Below are 21,239 nucleotides of genomic sequence, written 5' to 3'. Positions count from 1 at the left end.
ACCAGCTCCTGACTCCTTGGAATTTGGTACCCTGCCCTGAAGAATAGTTTTGTATGCCTTAATCCACTCAAGCTTCTGCTTCTTGGCCCAGAGTGGTAAGGGAAGTTCAGAATTCCACTTCTGGCTAAGTGACTTGTAGCTCTGTGATGCCTGAGTCTTCTGAACAACTGGCTCTAAAGATCATCATCTTCAAAGGCCATAAAGATCATGTTCCCCGGCCAGGAAGTGCTCTCAACTTCTTCAGATCAAAAGAGGTTAACTGCTTAACTCGAAGGCCAAGAAAAGGGTCGGAGAAGGACAGCCTAGCACCCAAAGCAGGTACAATCACATCAGCAAATACCCTTGCCCAAGCCATCACACTTAACAACATGGAAGCAGGCCAGAAAGAGTCCAACAGAGAGGCTCTGCCTCACATCACTGAAATGCGAGGTTACAAAGACTTCTCCCTGGTCAGACTCTCACCAGTATCACCCTCAGGCATAGACTGAAACCACTGATCTGCATACAGAGAGAGGAGGAAGCTAAGTAAAAAGTGATGCTTGCCAGCTCTGTGTATCCTCCACCACCGGTGTGCTAGAAGAAATCCTTACCCTCGAGTGAACATTTGGAAATTTAGTGATATTATTCTTCTTTAAGGCTAAACAGAAAAAAAAACAAAAACACAAAATGATGGTTAAGTAAAAATGGGATGAAAATGGAAAGCAATTCAACTTAGTGCTTAACATACCCGGCATGTTAGCCAACAGAGGAAGAGAGTGGGAGGCCATTAATACAAGAGGTGTTAGATAAAACAAGGGAAAGAGGAGAGGATCTTCCCACCCATCCCCTCTGACCACCCAAATCCAAGCTGCTTTGAAATATGGCTCCAGAATGATAGTCCAGCAGCAAAGCTGACAGGAACATTAGCTGAGTAGATGACAGTGTCTAGCCTTGTTAATAAGCACTGGTGGGTAAGTACACTGCAGGGTGGGCAACCACACACCACATCCTTTGAGATCCTCAGTGACAGAGGCACATACATAACAAGTGCAATTCACAGACAAGCTAATGCCACAATCAAAACAGGTACCCCGTTCCATGTCAATCTCAGCACAGGAAGCTAATGGTCATTTCCAATTAGAATATGTGCTTCTCTTATCCATTTTCTAATCAACTGGGCCCTGCAGAGAAGTTTGTCTCTTATCTAGCCATCAGAAACCGAGGGCAGGCTGTTACTTCTTGAAAATCTGGGGTTTTGTTTTGTTTTGATTCTAAGAACAGTGGCATTCTCCGAGAATAGGTTTTTGCTATTAGTGTTTCTAGTTGCCACCATCCTGACCAAAGATGCAGGTCCAGATATGATCTCATCACAAGAGAAATGCCCTGGATTTGACACGGAACCGAGCGACAGTGAAGAAGCACAAATGAGGAAAGACTATGGAGAGCTCCTAAAGCCTTTGTTTTCACTTTCTGCCTCACACCCTTGTTCCAACGTGATATCTGAATGTGGGCATGACACTCAGGAGAAGAGGTGGAATATACAGCTATGGATTGCCTATATCAACTTATACAGATTTCTAGGTCCAAAGGGCTACTTGCTTATACCATGAGCTCCATCATGCTGGGGATGATGGCTACAGATGGTATAAGAGAGTTAAGAAAGACCCAATTTACAACTGTGTGTAGTTCACACTTTTTTCTGCAAATCATTTTTCAACTTTAGAGCACTCTGCATTCCTGAGCACTTGCACACAGCTCATTTTATCAAAGCATGTTAAGTGAGTACAGAAAAGAGGCTGGTTTAATATCTGTACATTCATGACAAAATAGCAAGTGCTCAATAAATGTTAGGTATGGTAGTTACTGTTATTCATGACTATCATTTTGTGTTCAAAGACACTAGCCCAAAAGACTTGTAACAGCCTACTTGGTCCGAATACTAATTCTCAAAGTAGTGCTCTATTTAGAGTGTTTTTCTAAAAATTTCTGCAAGCAATTCTATTAATCCAAATCCCTCAGACTCAGACCACCATAGCCGTGTGGATTCCTAGACATACTGAAAGTGGCAGTGAGTAAGCAGTAATGACTGAAATGCAAAACCATGCAGTGTGAAGGCAACATAAAATATAACATGATGGAGACAGCAATTCCATGCTAGCATATTGGGTGGCCCTAACAGACAGACAGAGGGGCATAAGAGGTCAAAAAATCTGTAGCAACCTTTTAAGAGCATCAGGTGAGAAAGAGTAATAGTTTAGTAATGGTATTCCTCAGTGAGAACAGGTTCGCAGAAAAATCGAGAGCCACGCTTGGCGGTGCGAGCAGTAAAGGGCACAGTCTTCAGCACTGCATTGAAAATGATAGCCAAATAAAACAAACGGCAGAGAGTAAGAGCCAAGATCTATCATATTAGTACATGGTTAGTGCTTTGTTAATCATACCTGGGGAAGGCGAGGGGGGGAAGGGGGGAGGTGGCCAGGGAAGGAGGGAAAGGCAATATATACCCAAGTGAGTTCATAAAGTCTAAAAGAGTTAGTCAGTCTGGGGCTTGGTGGGTGGAAAGTATTTTAATGAGAATAAAACCTGCTCTGTAAGCCGATACTCATTCACCTCCAATGGTGGCTGAACGATTAGGTCAGGCAAATAGAAACTGGACATTTCACTCAGTTTACAAGCCAGGTGTCACTGACATGGAGAACAGACTGATGGAAAAGGAACTCTAAGTTCTTAATATGCGAGGCTCGATGTTCGTCTCCCTGCAGTTAATCTTATTACGGCACAGAGGCTAGCAGGTGCTTACCCAAAAAGATCTGTTCCTGGTCTTGCTCAGAGCAGAGCTTCTCCCTCAGTGTGGGGGAAACAACAGGGGGGCTAAACAATGGGGACTTTCCCTAGGGGCCATCTGCAAGTCACTGCAGAGTGAACAATGAGACACTGGCAGACACACGTGTCCAGATTACATGTGCGCCATACCGAGGCACTTCACCGGCCACTTACCTATCCACTGACGACTGAGACGGTTTTACTCTTGGCCAGACACTCTTTGTTGACTTCCTGTTAGTGATTTATTTACCTATTTTATTTCCTTGGGTTTGAGCTTGTGGGAAAAAAAATTATGATTTTGGTGGTTTGGGATCAATCCCTATTTACGATGCTGACTGAGCTATTAACAAAAAATGAGAAGTCAAAAATCTGAAAGTTACATTTCTTAAAAATTAGGACAATGGAGGAAATGTGACTAATGACTGCACATGTGATATTAAAAAGTTGTTAGTTTTGGAGGTATGTGATAATGGTACTATGGCTGTATTTGTTTGCTTTATTAAATAGTCCTTATCTTTTGAAGACGCCAACAGAAATATAACCAGATGAAACTGTATGTCTTAGATTTGCTTCAAAATAATCCTACAGGTTGGTAAATGGGGAGCAGGCAGAAGCAGACAAGTAACAAGACTGGCCATGAGTTGAAAATTATTAATAGGTGATGAGCATATGGGAACTCATCATACTATTCTCTACAGTTTTGCATGGCATATTTTCTAAATTTCCTACAGTAAAAAAAAAAGTTTGAAGTCTCTTGGAAGCTAATAAACAGTATTCATATGCAACAGACAAGAAAGGAAAGTCACTAGTAGCCACAGTCATAATGTAGTGGCTCAAATTACTTTCCCGATCTGTAAGAGAATGCAGTATCTCTACAGAACGGATTCAAGCAGCAAGCATTAGGCTACAACTTAATCAGACAAGGACCAGGCTGGGTTAGGCACCACTCACTGAAAACCGTGGGCTAGCAGCCTGCTGGCCCATTAGAATGAAAGCACCGGCTCCTTATTTCCTACTGTCTTCAGTTACGTTGAAGGAGTAAAAAAGCTCGTAAAGAGCATGCTGGAACAATGTGCATTGACTCCGGTTAGTGCGCAACCCTGCATGGGCTTTATCCATAGTATTTATTAACCAGGCACTTGGGTAGGAGTGGCCACATAGAAAATGGAGCAGGCTAACAAATCAAAGACAATGGAAAACCATCAGAAGGCGGGGCCTGGTGAAATCTGCAACATTCCAATGATAATGAGAAACAGATTTTTCAGAGAGTGCTGGGTCTCCTTGACAGGCAGTATACAGCCACTATAAATATGCTTCTAACACTAGCATGGAGTTCCCCTTTATTCTGGATCTGCATAAAGTCACCTGAAGAACTTGTAAACCCTGGATAAAAGTAGCAGCACAATGGGCGAGTAGCTCACTAGGGGTAAGATCAGTGGGGTCTCTATGGGCCACAACGAGAAAATATCTTTTACCTGTGATAATGTCTTCAATGGCGCCATCTTTCCCTTCATATACATGTCTGTTATCTTTAACTTGTCGCCTTCTTAATTCTGCAATTAATTCTTGCTGCTGCCTCTTTGATTTGTGGGAAGGAGACTGAGCAGAAAAAAAAATGGCAGAGATTAGTGGGACCAGCACCACTGGTCCAAATGTGCCTGATCATTGAATAAGCAGCCTCAGCCAAAAACACAAATGGCACCATTCCAACGTTCTGCCCACAGAAAAACTCAGAAAGCTTCTGGGACGAAAACAAACTTTCTCTGAAGCACACACAAAACTCCAGCTGGCAGCAGTGGGAAGGCTGGATCCTGCAGCCACAAGAGACAGCTGGTATTAACCATGGACTTCTTAAACTTTGGTGCAGAGGACCACGATGAAGAACACTCTGATCTGCCAGCCTTTGCGGTCTTTACCTAGGCTGCTTCCCTCCAGGGAATGCTCCTCCCCATGCCTTGTAGCGAAGCCCTCCAGCTCTCATGGCCAGCACCAACGGCAACCCCATGAAGCCTTCCCTGGACACTAAGCAGTTACTCATCAGGTTATCTGGTGTGACCTCACTGTATATCCACCTGAGATTTAAGTGCCTGATCTCTGTAAACTTGGAAATGCTACACAAACATGCTCTTCACCTCATTCCACTGTATGCTGAACAAAGTAGCGAATAACAAATCCATGTGCCACGTCTGCAAGCCCTAGAAGGAAGCTGTGAGGCTCCTGTGCAAATCCGGCTTTTTGCCCCTCTTTCCTGCTGGCTTCGAGGAACCACGAGGGCCTCCCCTCCCAGGAGGACAGTCTCAGGGGCCAGGCACTTCTCACCTTTGGGTCCTGCTGCTCCATCAGGGCTTCTTGCTCCAGGAGTTTTTCCATGAGTGCTTGTTCCTGCTTTTTCCTCAGCTCATTTTCCTCTTCGGCTTGCTGGGTCAAATCAAAAGAACCCAAAGATTACGTCAGTGGGAATGATGGCAATCAAGATTCTTTTAAAGTCACTCTTAGACAATCTTGATGAGCCAGGAATCAGAGTGAACAGAAAGCTTACAAGATCTACCACTTAAGTCTATGCAGGGCTCTGATCCGGGCTTTTGCTGTTGGTCTACAGGACATCTCCTAGCAATTCCAATTCTGGTCCAGAAATCCCTTCCTGATGACCCCCTTCTCCACTCACAATGCTCCTCAGTCTCAGTCCCACAGATGTGGGACTTCTGGCAGCTCTGCTCCGTGATTGTCACATGAATTTATTTTGCTTCCAGAATCTGTCCACCTACCTACAGTTTCTCTGAAAGCAGGAGTTCAGATTCCTCTCCTTGTGCCCGTGGTTAGGGGGAAATCTCCATTCATTCGCCTCTTATTTCCTTCAAGGGTCTCACCTGAGTGACACTCTCAGGTCTCTCCCCACAGCTCACTCCTCCCCAAGGGCAGCAGAGTGACTAGTCTGATAAATTTGGGACATGGAATCAAACAGACTCAGCTCAGCTCAGCCCTCTTGGGCATTCTCTCTTTTGAAGCCAGCCTCCCTTAAGTGTGGTCCCAGCCCATCACAAGAATCACTTTGAGTGATCTCTGCAGCACACTAGCATCACCAGCCCGGTGAACCCAGGGTACCACAGTCAGCAGCAGCTGGTGACCGGTGACATTCTCACCTCTCACAGCTCCCAGTGATTTTTTGCCATGTTTGGGTTCATCCCCACTTTTCCTTTTGCCAACAGCTTGTGATTATTACGGCTACACAAAGCCATGCTGAGAGAAGATGGCTAAATAATGTAACCTTCCGAATTTCAGTAAAAGGCCAAAGGATGCTTCTGGAGCTAGAGAAGTGACCCACTATATCCGACAGGATGTTTCTCAAAAATGATGACCCTGCCACCTTCTTCCTCCTCCTCCGATCATACTCTTCCTTCTTCCACCAAGGTTATAGGGTAGACAACCCTGGAGTGTAACGTCTGCAATATCTCCTAAGTATACGAACATCCCTTAACGCCCCCCCTCAACCCCGCCTCCCCCCCACCCCACCTCCCAGTCTTTCTTTCTCAGGAACAAATTCTTCCAACACATACCTCTTTGGGTCACATGATTTTTCAAAACCATAGCCCTGGATTGGGTCAAATATCCTATTTAAAGGAAGGGCCACTGAGCGCCTGGCTAGCTCAGTCAGTTAAGCATCTGATTCTTGATTTTGGCTCAGGTCATGATTTCACAGTTTGTGAGTCTGAGCCCTGCATCAGGCTCTGCGCTGATAGTGTGGAGCCTGCTTGAGATTCTCTCTCTCTCTCCCCCCCTCGCTCTCTGCCCCTAACCCATACCCCCTCATGCTCTCTCTCTCAAAACAAACAAACTTTAAAAAAAAAAAAAAAAAAGTAAAGGAAGGGCTATTATTGGTCCAGATGAGGAAACAGACAGTAACTATCCTTCCTGGTGCCATCTTTCAGTCCACACTAGAGAAAGGTCTAGATGACCTAAAGGTCTGGGCAGGACACACCCAAGCAGGCTGTCTCTGACCTCAGCTACAGAGCCCTTGCCGGAGGCCTGAGTCCTCTCCCTTGACTTGTCCCACAACTGCACGGGAGGCCTGGAGTTTCTAAGTCCTTCACTCTGCCCACAGGAGTGAACGGTCAGGAAGGAAGTGATGGTCCTGGAGTGTCTCACTTGCCCCAAAGGGCAGCCAAGAGCTTTTGCCTTCAGGCTGAGCCCCAGTCCTGGCTGGGTAGAGAAAGGAAGCCTCACGGGTGAGGACCTCCACAGAACTGGAGACTGCGGCCTCACATTGACCTCCCAGATCAGCTGCCTAAAGGACAGGGAAGGCCTCTGCACAGCCGCGGAGACTCCGGCACAGCTCTGGGGGGACACCCATTTGAGAAATGATGCCAAGGAAGACTTTAAAGGACCCCATGCTCCTATTTACCTTATAGGCTTTCACAAACCGGACAAAGACGGGAAAGAAGACAGAGGGTGGCGTTGTCTTGGGGTTTTCTCCAAAATACTTCACCACATCATCAAAAGCATCCTGTAAAGAAACAAACTTCTCTTGAGTTTCGTAAAGTCGAGCATCTGAACTTGACACTGTGGGGGAAGAGCAGCAGCAAAGCAGCAGGGAGGATCCAGCCGCCACCACAGCTCTTGTCTGTCCCTCTCATTTCCCCACGACTCTCTAAGGACTCCTGTTTCCTCCGAAAGCCCAGGCAAAGGTGACCAGAAGAAGGCGATAGTGCCACACAGGAATTCATCTCTGGGACCCCCTGCACTTGTGCACACCTTCATACAAACAAGAAACTACCCCTTTTGAGAGCTTCCTAAGGCCAATGGTTTAGAAGGGATCTTAGAAGTCACTCAGACTCCAATCCCACCTCGCGGCTTCAATGCTCCTTATGGTGTTGCCACCTTAGGGACACTCCAGTCTCCACTTAAACTGTTTCCCGAAACAAGACAGCCTCGTTTGGGAGCCATTGCACCACGTCTGCTTTCTGAGTTCCCACAAAGCTCCGCCTTCCCTTCTATGATGGCATGCACAGTCCGTTTTGGCTGTTTTTCAAATGTATACACTTAACCCCCAGTGTAGTATAAGATTTCAAGGTCAAGGCCTACAGAAACCCAACACCCTGGGCAGGAACAGGGTTTTGCTAAGCACAGGAATGACACATGTTGGCTAAAATGAATACAGGACTCACACAGAGGGAGCCTCGGAGTGGCAGGGGAGGGCAAGGGGAGAGGGATGGGCCTCTAGAGAAGAGGTGAAGACTACAAATTAGAAGAGGACAATGAGCAGAACAGGGCACTTCCAGGTCCAATAGTCATCGGTTCCATAAGAAAATCTACCCTCGGTAGACAGAGGGCAATCTTCCCCCAAAGCCAGGACTGGCACCCAGGTGGGCTTAAGGGACCCAGTCACTTCCTCATGAGTGTCCAGGGAACAAGTACTTACCTGTGCAATCTTGGCATCATCCTGCAGCTTCTTCAGCTTCCCCTCATTGTTGAGGATGAACTCCTTCAGCAGCGTGTTGTGGTCGTGCATGGTGTACTCCCTCTTGGTTAAGTCCATGCCTCTCTGGAGCTCTTTGACGTCCAGCAAAACATTCTCGAGGGAAACTGAAGCAGAGACAGCAATGTCCCCATGAATGTCAAAACGACAGTGTATGTGGCTGGTAAGCCCAGTTTTCAGTGGATTCCTAGGGTTACTCAAGGGCCATAGCTCTGAATTCCAGCTTTCAGAGCAGAGATCTTACAATATGAATAATTTACTAGTGCTCACTTCCGGGCACTGCATTAATTTCTATATATGCACTAATTCATTTGCACTATTAGCCCAATTTGCCAGCAACAAAAAAGGCAGCATAAATAGGTTATGTGGCCCTAGATTGTGCAGCTAGGAGGTGGCAGAGGTGGAGCTCAGATAACCATGGACCCCAAATCCTGGGATTATACCCAACTATTCCATTTCTCTTATAGGTGATGATAAGCTGTTGGTTGGTCTGTAGACTCAGAGGTTCCGTAACTGTGGCAGGCCCAAGATTTGGACCTCTTTTACATTTCTGTGGCTCTCCAGCAGGGGGTAGCATTTAAATGCTGAACTTTAGTTAGGACTGACCCCTAGCAACCTTGGACAGCTTCTTCTGGTCCATCAACCCTACTCTGTTCCTGAAGGGTTCATGTTAATGTAATGAACCCTTCTTCCATCTGCAGTGTGGCCACCCTCCCAGAGCAGGTACATTCCTGCAGCCTCCTGCAGAAGACCAGGCCCCACCTCTGGCTCCCTACTGCCCGATTCCACTCTGCACATGGATGAATTACAGAACAGGCCAGTTATGTTTTTCCCTTGCTAGACTCACACAGTCTTATTCAACTTTGACTCCTCAATGCTTAGGACAGGGCCACGTCCACAGCAGGGACTCAAAGGTTCACTGGATAAGCAAAGGAGCAAAGGTATAAAGAATCTCTGTCAGCTCACCTGGCCACCAGAGAGAGGACACAGAAAACAATCCAGCCAGAGATCCTCAATCTCTCCACTTTCTAACTTTTTTTCAAATGACACTTTTGGGGAATCTCACTTGAGCCAAACAAATCAGCCAAAACAAAAATTTTTATAAAACGTTTTTCTTAGTTACAATTGTGATGCTAAACAATCCCTAATTTAGGTGGAGAAATCTGAAAAAAGGAAAATCACTCCACCAGAAGAGAAGTCCCAGTAACTGCGTAAGTGAGCCCTGTGCCCTCAGTGGGTCTGCCATGGCCCACACTGCACAGCCCTTCACAAAGGACCTTCCCACCTGCCTCTCAGTCTCCACTAGGGCGTCCTCGGTACCTACCCCAGCTAACAGTGCATCATCTCATTCATTCGTTCGCTCATTTACTTACTCCCCCCATCAATGTGCTAGCGGCTAAGGGAATTACAAAGATACATAAAAATAAAGATATTACCCATAAGTCCACAGGTTGAAACAGACATGTAAATTGTTATAGTAAAATCTGACCCATCGTGTATGAAATAGTATGGAATGTTCTATTGTAAGAACACAAAAGGAGCAGCCATTTTACTTTGAGGAAGTCAAAAAAAATCTCACCCTTAAAGATTCGATTCACCAAGTCTGAAGCAGACCTCAGGAATATGAATTTATAAAAAACACCTTGGCTGCTCAGGGTTCAAGATCCCAAAATGAGAATCAGAGTATGTAACCAACACTGAGGTTAATCTGCATCTTGTTCCTTTTTCTAGCGTAACAGCCTTTGGAGAAGACATTGCACATTAGACAGTACACTATTTAAGACACGGGTTCTAGTCCTGTCTCGCTCATGTTCTACCCAGGTGACCTTGGGCAAGACAGTTAACCTCTAAAAATGTCAGTTTTCTCATGTATACACGGGGATACCATTACATGCCTATCATAGCCTGGCTGGCTCAGAATCACCGATGATTTAAATGAGAAAAATGCATAAACTGCCATAGCAAAATAACGGCCAAAAGTACTGATAATTTAGCTCCCACTCAGGCTAACAGCACAATGCTTGAGCTACCACACCTGAGCAACTGGGACAGCGCAAAATCAAACTGGCAGAGGCGGGGGGTGACTTCTTGATTTTCATTCTCATATTTCAAGTGACGGCAAGAGACTAAGAAGGACAGCGAATGGAAGACAGAAGCTGCCCAGGGTCCAGAGACCGGACTCTTTAGACAGGACACAGAAGGGTCTCCCTTACGTCCCTGTTCATTATAGCTCCCAGGAGCGGGAAACACCCCGGCCCAGGTACCCCAGCAAAGAGCTTCTGATGTTTTCGTCACCTTGCCTTTCCAGAGGAGTTCCGAAGAGTGGTTTAGCAGGGAATGGTTCCCCCATGATCCATGATTAAAGGCATTCGATACCCAAGAGTAACATGAATAGCTGAAATCAAGTACCTGCAGCAGCTTTCTCCACATAATGAAGCTCATTATAAAACAGGGACACTTGGTGATATTTTTCTTTTACAACATTTGAAATATAGTGCAACAGTGTTTGCTTTCGGTCTGTTGACTTTGTATCTAAGAGCTGAAAACAAAAGGAACAGGGGTTAGGGTAGAAGAGGATGAGAAACTTGTCCATCAGGTGAAGTCCACCCACTCAGAGTAATGGAGGACGGTACCCCAAAGTGGACCACAGGAGGGTCAAACCTGGATGTGTTCTCCCCTAAACCAACTGACTTGTAAGTGACATCAGGACTTCTCCGCCAGGGGGTATGTTCAACGCCAGGAGGACTCCAACACCAAAAACTGTTCACACATCTCTACCCACACAAAACCGTCCCACCCCACATCTGCCATACGACTTTCCCTGACTTAAAAGTGGGAAGCCCCCATTCCGAGTGCTTTCCAAAGAGAAGGAGCAGAGAAGTGAGTGTGGTGCTGGTGGTACACGGGTACTCCCTATGTGGCAGGACTCCCACAATGCAGTCTACCCATTTTCAGTTCAGCTCTCTCATTCCCTAGCCTCCGTGACCCGAAACAGCTGGGCTTGCCACACATGACCGTCTTGGGGCCAGGAGTGGGACCAACTAGACACTTGCTACCAAACAGCCAAGTCTCCCCAGGGCTCAGGACTCTGCCTGAGCAGAGCTCAACCTTCTCATGTGGAAGCCACGTTAGCCCCAGCCGTGGGGGAGAAGGTCATCACTGCCCACATAAGTTAGACAACTCTGAAAAACAGCATACTCTTTTCCATCCAGAGGGGAATTTTTTTTTAATGTTTATTTATTTTTGAGAGAGAGAGAAAGAGAGACAAAGCATGAGTGAGGGAGGGGCAAAGAGACACAGAATCTGAAGCAGAGCTCCAAGCGCTGAGCTGTCAGCCCGACGCAGGGCTCGAACCCATGAACCACGAGATCATGACCTGAATGGAAGTTGGATGCTGAACTGACTGAGACTCCCAGAAGCCGCCCCCAACCCGCTTTTTTTTATTTAGAAAACACAGAAAAGTAAAAAGAAGCACTTTGAAAAAAAACCCTAATTCTATCCAACCTCTCTGTTGATATCTTTACCTACTTCCATTCAGTTTTTTTTTTCTGCATTTTTTGCATGGATGAAATCAAACTGTACATGAAATTTATACCCTCCTTTCTATTCTAGACACAAATTTTTTAAACAATTTTTAATGTTTACTTTTTTATATTTATTTTCATTTTTGAGAGAGAGAGAGAGAGAGAGAGAATGGGGGAAGGGCAGAAAGAGAGACAGAGAGAGACACAGAATCGGAAGCAGGCTCTAGGCTCTGAGCTGTCAGCACAGAGGCTGACATGGGGCGTGAACTCACAGACCATGAGATCATGACCTGAGTGAAAGTTGGATGTTTAACCGACTAAGCCACCCGGGCACCCCTACTGATTTTTGAGAGAGAGAGACAGACAGACAGAGAGATAGAGAGAACACAAGTTGGGGAGGGGCAGAGATAGAGGAAGACCCAGAATCTGAAGCAGGCTCCAGACTCTGAGCTGTCAGCACAAAGCCGGACACAGGGCTCGAACTCAAAAGCCTCGAGATCATGACCTGGGCTGAAGTCGGACACTTAACCAACTGAGTCACCCAGGCGCCCCACAAAATTATTTCTTTGAAAATTCTTCACAAACATTCTAAGAGTTAAAGAAGAGTTCATCATATTAACTACTGTTATATTTAATAATTTTCCAAAATGATGGATCTTTACATTGTTGCTATTTGCAATGATAAACTAAATATAGCATCCATAATTCAGATTCTTGAGGAAAGAGTCCCAGAAATGGAAACACTGGGTCAAAGGGCTTGAGTATTTTTTTTTTTAATTTTTTTAACGTTTATTTATTTTTGAGACAGAGAGAGACAGAGCATGAACGGGGGAGGGGCAGAGAGAGAGGGAGACACAGAATCCGAAACAGGCTCCAGGCTCTGAGCTGTCAGCACAGAGCCCGACGCGGGGCTCGAACCCACCGACCGTGAGATCATGACCTGAGCCGAAGTCGGCCGCCCAACCAACCGAGCCACCCAGGCGCCCCAGGGCTTGAGTATTTTTAAAGTTCTAAGTGCCTGCTGCCCAGTGATGTGCCAGAAAATGTGTACCCATTCATCCTCCACCTATAGCAATCTTCATCAAAACATCCTACCCCACTTCCAAGAGCAGACTCCACTCTGGGACTTAATCTCTGCCGGTTGTTTTGTCCCTTATATAGCTCTTATAGTTCTTTCAGTCCACTCACCAGATCTAAACTCTGAAGTTTAAATCCATATACTGCTCCTCGCTTACTGCTATTCATATAGTTTCCAAGGGCCAAGATAATCTGCAAAAGAAAAAAAAGAGAAAGAGAGAGAGAGAGAGAGAGAGAGAGAGAGAGAGAGAGAAGAGAAGCCCATCAGAACAGCATCCCAGGTATTCCCAGGCCAACGAATGTGGCTGGAGTCATCTCTTCCCTACGTGTATACAAGGAAAACTTTACTTGCCTCCAGAATTTTCTTGAGTTTTTGGGATGATTTTATAGAAACAGATGCTGCTATAATTGAGTGCAGTTGCTAGATTCCATTCAAAGGAAGGAAGGGGGTGAAAAAAAGAGACATGTTAAAAATAAGAAACTCTAATTGGAAACTAAAAATTTAACACAGAAGAAAACAGACCTGCATTTAGACCTTAAATATGCTGAGATTCTATTTTTCTTCAACATAACAAATTTAACTTGTCCTGCTAGGTCTTAGGTAACCATATCATTACATGCAAGCTCTCTCTCAAAGTATATGAAATAAGAAGAAATGTCAGAACTTATCACAAAATCTGTAACCAATGGGACTCAAAGCTCAGAGTCCACAGTATCTTCTAGTAGAACTCAATTCCCTGCCCACCTCCTCACATCATGTAAGACAATATGTTTTTAAATGAATGGAGCTGTCCAAGAATGAAAACAAGACACCAAAGGAATATAATCAACCTCCAGAAGTTCTCAGAACATGTGTTGAACAGACATGCTACTATAGTCGGTAATTAACAAGTTTATTTAGAAACAGAACTGGGAAAGAACTATTTATGATATTTATGTTTATAATATTAATAAGTCTCTACCAGATTAACACAAAGGGACAAGAGATGGTTGGCTCTTATTTCTGCATCACCACAGTGTACTATAACAAATCTCCAAGGAAAAAGACTCCTGTGGTAAATTTACAATGCTTCCAATGAAAGCCAGTAAGCCTGTTCATTAAAGATACAGGGTCATTTTAGAAATGAACGCAACATTTTCAGGTTTGCAAAACCAGCCAGAACATTGGTATCTTCAGGAAAGGAACAAGTTTGAGAAAATGATTTTCCTGGTCCTATGTACTGAGGTAGAAACCCAGAGGACATCCATAGACACAGAAAATGGCATTCTATGGAGGAGAATAGCAATATGGAATATGGAAATCCACTATTTTCACATTACTTGGCATAAACAATGTGAAAAAAAGATTGCCAAAATAAAAGTGCAATCTAGAAAGTTCTGGGAAGGAGTCTTTAGAGCCCATGACGCTATGTGCAAATTCTGGAAGAGACTTAAAAGAAAAAAATGATTCTATATCTCTCTGGACCCTCTCCCCTGCCAGAGTTGGTCCACTCACAGGAGTCAGCATCTGAATGCTTTCCGCAAAGTTCCCAATGAAGGCCATGATGGTCATCTTCTGCATGAGTCTCTCAATTTTACTGAACTGCATCATGAACCGGTCTTCATCTGACAAGTTCTCCAGGGGCTTCCTTTCCCGCTCATAGAGCCGGAACACTTTCACCTCATTCTCAGTTGGCAAGAACCTCATCAAACATTCTACAAAGTCTACAGGCAATGTCTTCAAGTCAAATCTGAAGACAGATGTGGACATGTCAGTGTTAGAGTGAACACCTCCTACCCTTTCAACCACACCACCATTTAGTCCTATCCATAAACCACCAATGCAATGAGCTGACGATGCCTATAGCTGAACTGTGAAGATGCCAATCGGTGCTGGCTCCTGACTGCCCAACAAATAGCTCCTTTCTGAGAACCCACACCTTATCACAATAGCCATGCTCAGTTTTTAGCCTACTACTATAGCTTTAAGTCTCTAGAAATCAACAGTAAATGACAGCAGGAAGAGCAAGAAGGCAGGCTAAAACATCTGATGGGTAAGTGGTTCAAGGACACGTAAGTGGTTTTTAAGGCATATGAAGTATTGCTAATTAGGAAAATTAATATTACACAATTACAAAATATCGGGTAAACTCTAATATATTTCAATTAAACCAACAGTCTGGGGTATTTTTTTCTTCTTTAGAAAAAAATGTATCCAAATGCCTGTACAAAGTGGATGCTGTGGCTTAAATGCATACATCCCTTGAAAGTAAACCAGATCTTTTTAGATATATGCTCAATTTGAACAAACCAAGTATTTGCTACAACCTCTAATTTCTTCCCTGGACAATCTTTGTCCGGCAAAATAATATAATTACATCTAACTATCATGACAAATAAGGTATATGGAGGTTAAAAACCAGAATGCATATGACGTTTCAACATCAAAAATCAGAACAGAGTATAGGATACACTAGATTACTGGATTACAATCCAGACTGAGGACATGAAATTGGAACAAATGATTTCTGAGGGTCATATACTCCTCCATGAATCTCACTGAAATTTATGAAATACAAGTTTACAATGAACTCATTCCTAACACATCTAAAACATTTGTTCTTTATCATAGTTGAACATCCTCATGACCACAAGAAGGGCCGAAAGATTCCTCTAATAGAAAGCAAATAAAACGAATGCCTTCTCTGCAGTTCAAGGATAAAAAAAAGAACTGAACTTTGTTTAAAATTTCCTGAAAGTTGCTAAAAGAAACAGGAATCACATTCCTATTGTTATGAATTAAAAGATGCATCTGTATCCCATTTGCATTTGGCACTGAACTGTATCATTCCACAAATGCCATCAAATTTGTATTCAATACATCTAGAGAGAATTCAGATGCTCCATAGAAGAGTGACAGTCTCTCCCTTTCCTTAGCTCGGGTAATTCTCCATCCTTTGTATGTAAGCGTTGCTATAGGCATATAGGATACCAGACCAAGTAGATAAGTGATGCCACAATCCACTTGTCATTCTTCTCAAATAAATTTCACTCTAAGACGGCACTCCCAAGGAGTATTTCTGGCCCACCCCTTTGGTGGCAGCATTTCATTCAAAACTGACGTCACACGTACGTAACAAAGGGAATCTCTGGTGTGTGGATATCAAGAACTGCCCCACCTTTTATCTTTGATCTTGCCCCGCTACTGAAATATTTGTTACCTACCGATTCATCACTTGCTTATTTTCAGTTTTATCCTATAAATTTATCAGAATCTAACTTTCCAGAATGCCCTGAACTTACACATAGATAGCTTTACATATCTCGTCAGCAGTCTTTCCAGCTTTCCTCAAAGTTATGGCTAGATTTTTGGCCCTATTTGCTTCCAGTAACGTCACTTTGTTTGATCCCTTCTGTGTTATCTTCTGTTTGCTTGAAGAAAGATCAATGGCAGGACCTTGAGCTTTTGTCTTAAATATTTCCTCAAATTCATCCACATTTAAATCCTGGAGTAAAAAGGGATGAAACAGGCAAATTGGATTATACTTAAAAATTAACTTAGGTAACCATTTTGCAGTTTCTTAAGCATCAAAGAACTTACTTTTTCTACTCAATATTTGCCTTTGATCAAGGCTTGCTCTATCTTCCTGTTTGTGCTATGGCATGACTTAGGCCACACAGACAGCCATGAAAGTCTAAAGAAGAGAGCTGATTCCATCTGGCCAATTCAGCTGCCTTTCACTAATTACCTTGCAGAGCTGGCCACCAACAGACTAAAGGATCCATCAAACAGCTAGTGAGTATAATTATTGAGTTCTTATTCACTTGTAGTTCAATAAAGGGTTTTTATGCCCTTTTATAAATTAAGGGCAGGGTTTGTGTCAGATACATATTTTGTGGCATCTACTGAAGATCATCAAAACCACTCCATAGTAACATAACTTTTAAACACAGTTTTGAAACAATCTTGCAAAATAGTGTCCTATTCTCTAATATTAGAGAATTTTCTTTTCTTCTTTCCATCAAGGCATTTAAAATACTAGCATTTTATTGCTGAAACTTCCAGGTTAGCAGAGCACCCATTTGAACTTTGCCTCACAGAGAACCAGCCCCTAGTTTCTAACCAACGAGAAAAATACCTCCAGAATCCGCTCATCATCAATTTCGTTGAAGACTGTGCCATTGATCTGATTTGGCTTCAGGGCAACCCAGTTAAAAACTGGCATTCTGAATTTCGTCTTGATTGGCTTCTTAATTTTCACAGCTACAGAAGTCAGAGAGGATCCAATTAAGATTCCACCCAAACCCCATGACTCTCAAGAACAATCAGAGTAGTCCTTGCAGATGTCACTTAAACACTGCAGGAACACTGGCAAGAGGTGCCCAAGTGTTTTTAAACACAGAAAACATCACACATGGCTTTGGCAAGAGTAATCTGAGGTTTATCATTTGGTTGACTGATGCAACACTGTAGGAAAGTTTTCTAAGAGCCAGGGTTTTGGGTTTTTTTTTTTTGTTTTTAATGCAGGCAAATGGATTGCTGCATTACAATCACAATGTTAGGACAATGTGTAGGACAAAGTACCGGGGAGCAAAAATTATTAATGATGTTAGTAGACAGCAGAGAGGACAAATACTCAGTGACACTGGTGAATGTGAGTCAAATTTTGAAATCTTAAATTCTCAGTTCCAGAACACACATTTCCAAAGCAATCTTAAAAGATGATCAGGGACTGCAGGGAGTGGCTGTCTATACCACCAGGAATGTGACGTCAAGAAGACTGACTTTCTGTAACGTCGAGCAGCAACGCATTCTTGTGAACTTTGACAATGGGGATTATATTCAGGCTGAGTTATTCCAACCACACCAAGGGCCATGAACAGCCCAAAACAGAAAATATTTAAGATGATAGAAGGGGTGCTTAGAAATTACGATTAGTACTGCTTTTTGAGACTGGCCACAGTCCCTTCCCCCTTTTTTAAGGAGCAAGTCCTCCCCAGGAGTCAGCTAGATGCAGCTAGAAGGTATCAATGAACCCATTAAAAAACACAGAAAACCTCTTAATAGAGAGGAAGGGATCTATCTTCCAGGAGTCAGGTAAGGAAATGCCGGCTCCTCTCACTATGGGGAAATGAGCTAAAAAAGGAAACCCATTAAAAACTCCATTAATTAAGGACACTTCATAAAGCAGTCTTCCAGACCCATCTAGCTAGACGCACGTATCCTCTTAAGTCTATCCCGGGACGCCCACCACACTATTTGGGAGCTTCACTATCTGCCATCATCAGCACGGGAGAGAACTGCAGTGCACAACAAAATAAACCCAACGTACGCTGGGCTTTTACCTGGCTGCCTGCCATTCCTCCAGAGTTAGGAAAGCCATATAAACAGCAGGAATGTCATCTGATAAATCCACAGAAAAGCATGCAGGAATACAGAAACACTGCCTTTGTAAACCAGGCCTTTCTACCACCACGTGACACCTTAGCCCCACCCCCAGAAGTGTTGGATTGCTCGCTGCCCTTCATTTAGGTCTACACTGCCCAGGAAAACCCATGTCCTCCACAGGACAAAGAAAGAGACCTTCCTCTAATCTGGCCTTTGAACAATATGGAGGGAGAAAAAGGAAGAATAGAGGAAAAGCTGTAAAGGGATCTTTCCACAGTCTGAGCTGGCGGGTTGGTGCCATTTGACTCCACCATCCATCCACGGATACCGCAGGCCTCAGGACACTGGCTAAAAGTCATTCCATCTGCAGCCACGCTACTTCTAACTCCTCAGCAAGATTAAAAATAAGCCTGAGATCAGAACACGGGCAAAAATAGGTTATCTTCAGAAAGATGATCCTAACTCCCAATGGGGAATGGGGGGGTGGGTTGTAGAAGGAGAGGCCTACAGGTGACCATGACAGACACAGTGCTCGCAGGGTTCAGGCTGAAGGCAGTGGCTCCACGTGGTGGTAGGTGTTCCATGGAGAGAGCTGGAGACCAGTGGGAAAGGCCTGGAAACACAGCACCTAGCAGCCTGTCCTTGTCCTGTGGAGCAACTACCCTTTCTCCCCCAGAATAAATCTAAAATCCTCCTAGAATTGATGCCTTGGATCCAACTATGACAATTAAACTAAAAGGGAAAAAACAAAACAGAACAAAACAACAACAACAACAACAAAAAAACCCACTCCTCTTCTCTTAGGGGGAAAGGAATATGGCATATAAAATCCAGGCTGTCTGCTCGCCGAGCCACGATCTATTCTACTAAAATGCACGAGCAAACCTGGAACAACAGTCAGCCAACAGCGAGACTTCCCACAGACACAGGGTCAAAATGCAATGGTTCAGTGTAAGATGGAGTGAAAACATGTCAAGGCACAGTGTGACCAACGGGAACACATGGCAAACACTCAAAACACTCAGTGAGGAGCAACCTACAGAAAAGCTTGATTGGCCCATCTTTTGTGGAAGCAGAGAGAACAAAGAAAATATAAAAAAAAAAAAAAATTAGATATGGTTAGAGTCAAGCCACTCAGCAATTCACGCACTTTTAGCAGAGAATTTCATGCTTCTTGGACACATTTCACAAGGCAGCACAGAGCCAAAAATTCATTTCCATTCGGACCTGCCTTGAAGACTCCCTTATTATTTTGTTTTAAAAAGTAATCCTTTTTAGAAAAGGGGAAAAAATGATTTCATTATAGTGGTCCCAAACAGCCATGACTGAATTGTGCTAGGTCTTGCAGAAGAAATGAGAAATGTTTTAATGAAAAATAATCAGCCAAGTATAAATTCTCATCGTGAACTTCCAAAGCACATTCTCCCAAAGAGACAGCACAGCAGTCTGTTACAGATGACCGAAGCAGGAAATGGGAGCCAGACTGCTCTGTCAAAGATTTGAGGAAGAAGCCTTACCCTTCAAATATACATTCCACACTATGTTTTCTCTCTAAAATGCAAAGAAAACTAGATAAAATTAGGGGACCTCGTTCAGGTCCCGTCTTAGCCACCAAGCACACACCTGCTCATTGCCTTGTTGAAGAGATAGGCCATCCTGTTGCCCATGGATCCCAGGGCCTAGCAATGTCACAGGCTTCTGGGTTCCGGGAGCCCTTGGTATATCATCCCAGCTCTGTCTCTTGGCCCTACTGGGACATCCTGACTCTGTCTGGCCTCTTGATTCCAGGGAGAAAGTTACCCAACACACTGGCAACACCCCTCACAACATGTGCTCCATAATGATCTCATAATCCTTAAATCTTATAAAACAGAACATCTTGCAGTCCATCAATGGACACTTACGGCACTTAGAGAAGTTTCGTAAATCCCACACACGGTCCACTAAAAATGGTGTAAGACACATAAGGGACAACTTCCAACTGCAGAACCCTGAAGGTAGCAGTGGTCATCAGCTGAACAGAGAGTTCCACACTCTAAAGCTGAGGCAATTGAGAGAGCCTGCAAATTTTTAAAGTTAAGTAGCGAGAAGAACCCAGGCAAAAAAATTAACCAGAGAGGACAAGCATTCTACCGGAGGGAGCCCTGGACCTGTGCATCGTAGCCTCATGGCTCTTTCGCTTCGCCAAAGCAGTTGTGAGTTCTAGAGGAGAGCTCGAGCGAATGGGAGTGGAGGCTCTGCCACACGGAGCTTTTGCCAAGGACAAAGGAAGTAGTAGCAAAGGAGACACCCCATAGCAGCCGTGTCTCCGGGCGCTACAAGGAAAGCCTCATCGGTGAGCCAGGTGCACATGCCAGTTCCAGGTTTTCACACTCAGTCACTGAGAGCAGCCTGTTGATGGAATGGATTCCTGGGGCTTCTCAAGAGGTTTTGGTTTGCTTACATTCCAAAACCCAACAGTTCCATGAAGATACACCTTCAACTTTTGTCCTTCAGAAGCAATAAAAGTTCTAGAAGAAAGTACTAAATGGGGGAGACCTTGAAAGAACTGAATCACTGGATTACTGTGAACATTACTTTCAACAAGCATCTTATTTCTTTCTCTGAAAATTTTGTGGAGGTTGGGGTGGAGGTAAACACCACAGCTTCGACGTGAATTAAGGAGGTTGCTCTGGGTCACTCAGATGAATGTGCCCTAATGGCTAGCCAGTACAGCTGCTGCTGGGACACTCTTGAGCGATGGAGTGGGCAGCCTGGAAATCTCTTACAGCTAAGATGGTCATGTAGACATTGGACAAAATGCTCTGGGAACTACCACATGTGTAAGAGTGGTAGTTCTGCATCAGAAATAAGAGATCTCACCAAGAGACAGACGTAGAGGAGGAAGCAGAATTATCTGATGTCACGCAGACATGACATGGCAAAGCTCAGAGCAATTCAAAATGCCAGGGAAATGCTCCATGACTGAGAAAATCGCTGTGGTATTTTAGAAAAT

The 21,239-nt window shown here is 44.1% G+C and overlaps 1 protein-coding gene across 8 annotated transcripts in view; it reads right to left on the bottom strand.

Moving 5' to 3' along the window:
• The window catches only part of FMNL2 (formin like 2), a 314,655-nt gene that overhangs the window by 3,950 nt on the left and 289,466 nt on the right, over positions 1 to 21,239 (bottom strand). For 3 of the 8 annotated variants that reach the window (XM_042948776.1, XM_042948779.1, XM_042948780.1), the window contains 12 exons: positions 16,995 to 17,119; positions 16,159 to 16,361; positions 14,372 to 14,606; positions 13,229 to 13,297; positions 12,988 to 13,068; positions 10,685 to 10,814; positions 8,219 to 8,382; positions 7,202 to 7,303; positions 5,122 to 5,220; positions 4,278 to 4,401; positions 2,200 to 2,325; positions 559 to 637 (listed from right to left, as the gene is read on the bottom strand). In XM_042948776.1, the coding sequence (XP_042804710.1) occupies positions 2,234 to 2,325; positions 4,278 to 4,401; positions 5,122 to 5,220; positions 7,202 to 7,303; positions 8,219 to 8,382; positions 10,685 to 10,814; positions 12,988 to 13,068; positions 13,229 to 13,297; positions 14,372 to 14,606; positions 16,159 to 16,361; positions 16,995 to 17,119 (1,424 nt within the window). In that variant the 3' untranslated portion in view covers positions 559 to 637; positions 2,200 to 2,233. Of the gene's footprint in view, positions 1 to 543; positions 638 to 2,199; positions 2,326 to 4,277; positions 4,402 to 5,121; positions 5,221 to 7,201; positions 7,304 to 8,218; positions 8,383 to 10,684; positions 10,815 to 12,987; positions 13,069 to 13,228; positions 13,298 to 14,371; positions 14,607 to 16,158; positions 16,362 to 16,994; positions 17,120 to 21,239 lie in introns of those variants that run through there. The other 5 variants (XR_006205486.1, XM_042948778.1, XM_042948775.1 and 2 more) reach the window with 5 other exon arrangements.

This window comes from Panthera leo, chromosome C1 (genome assembly GCF_018350215.1).
Source record: "Panthera leo isolate Ple1 chromosome C1, P.leo_Ple1_pat1.1, whole genome shotgun sequence".
Classification (NCBI taxonomy): Eukaryota; Metazoa; Chordata; class Mammalia; order Carnivora; family Felidae; genus Panthera; species Panthera leo.
Note: the sequence above shows the minus strand (reverse complement) of the source record. Positions and strands in the feature narration are given on the sequence as shown.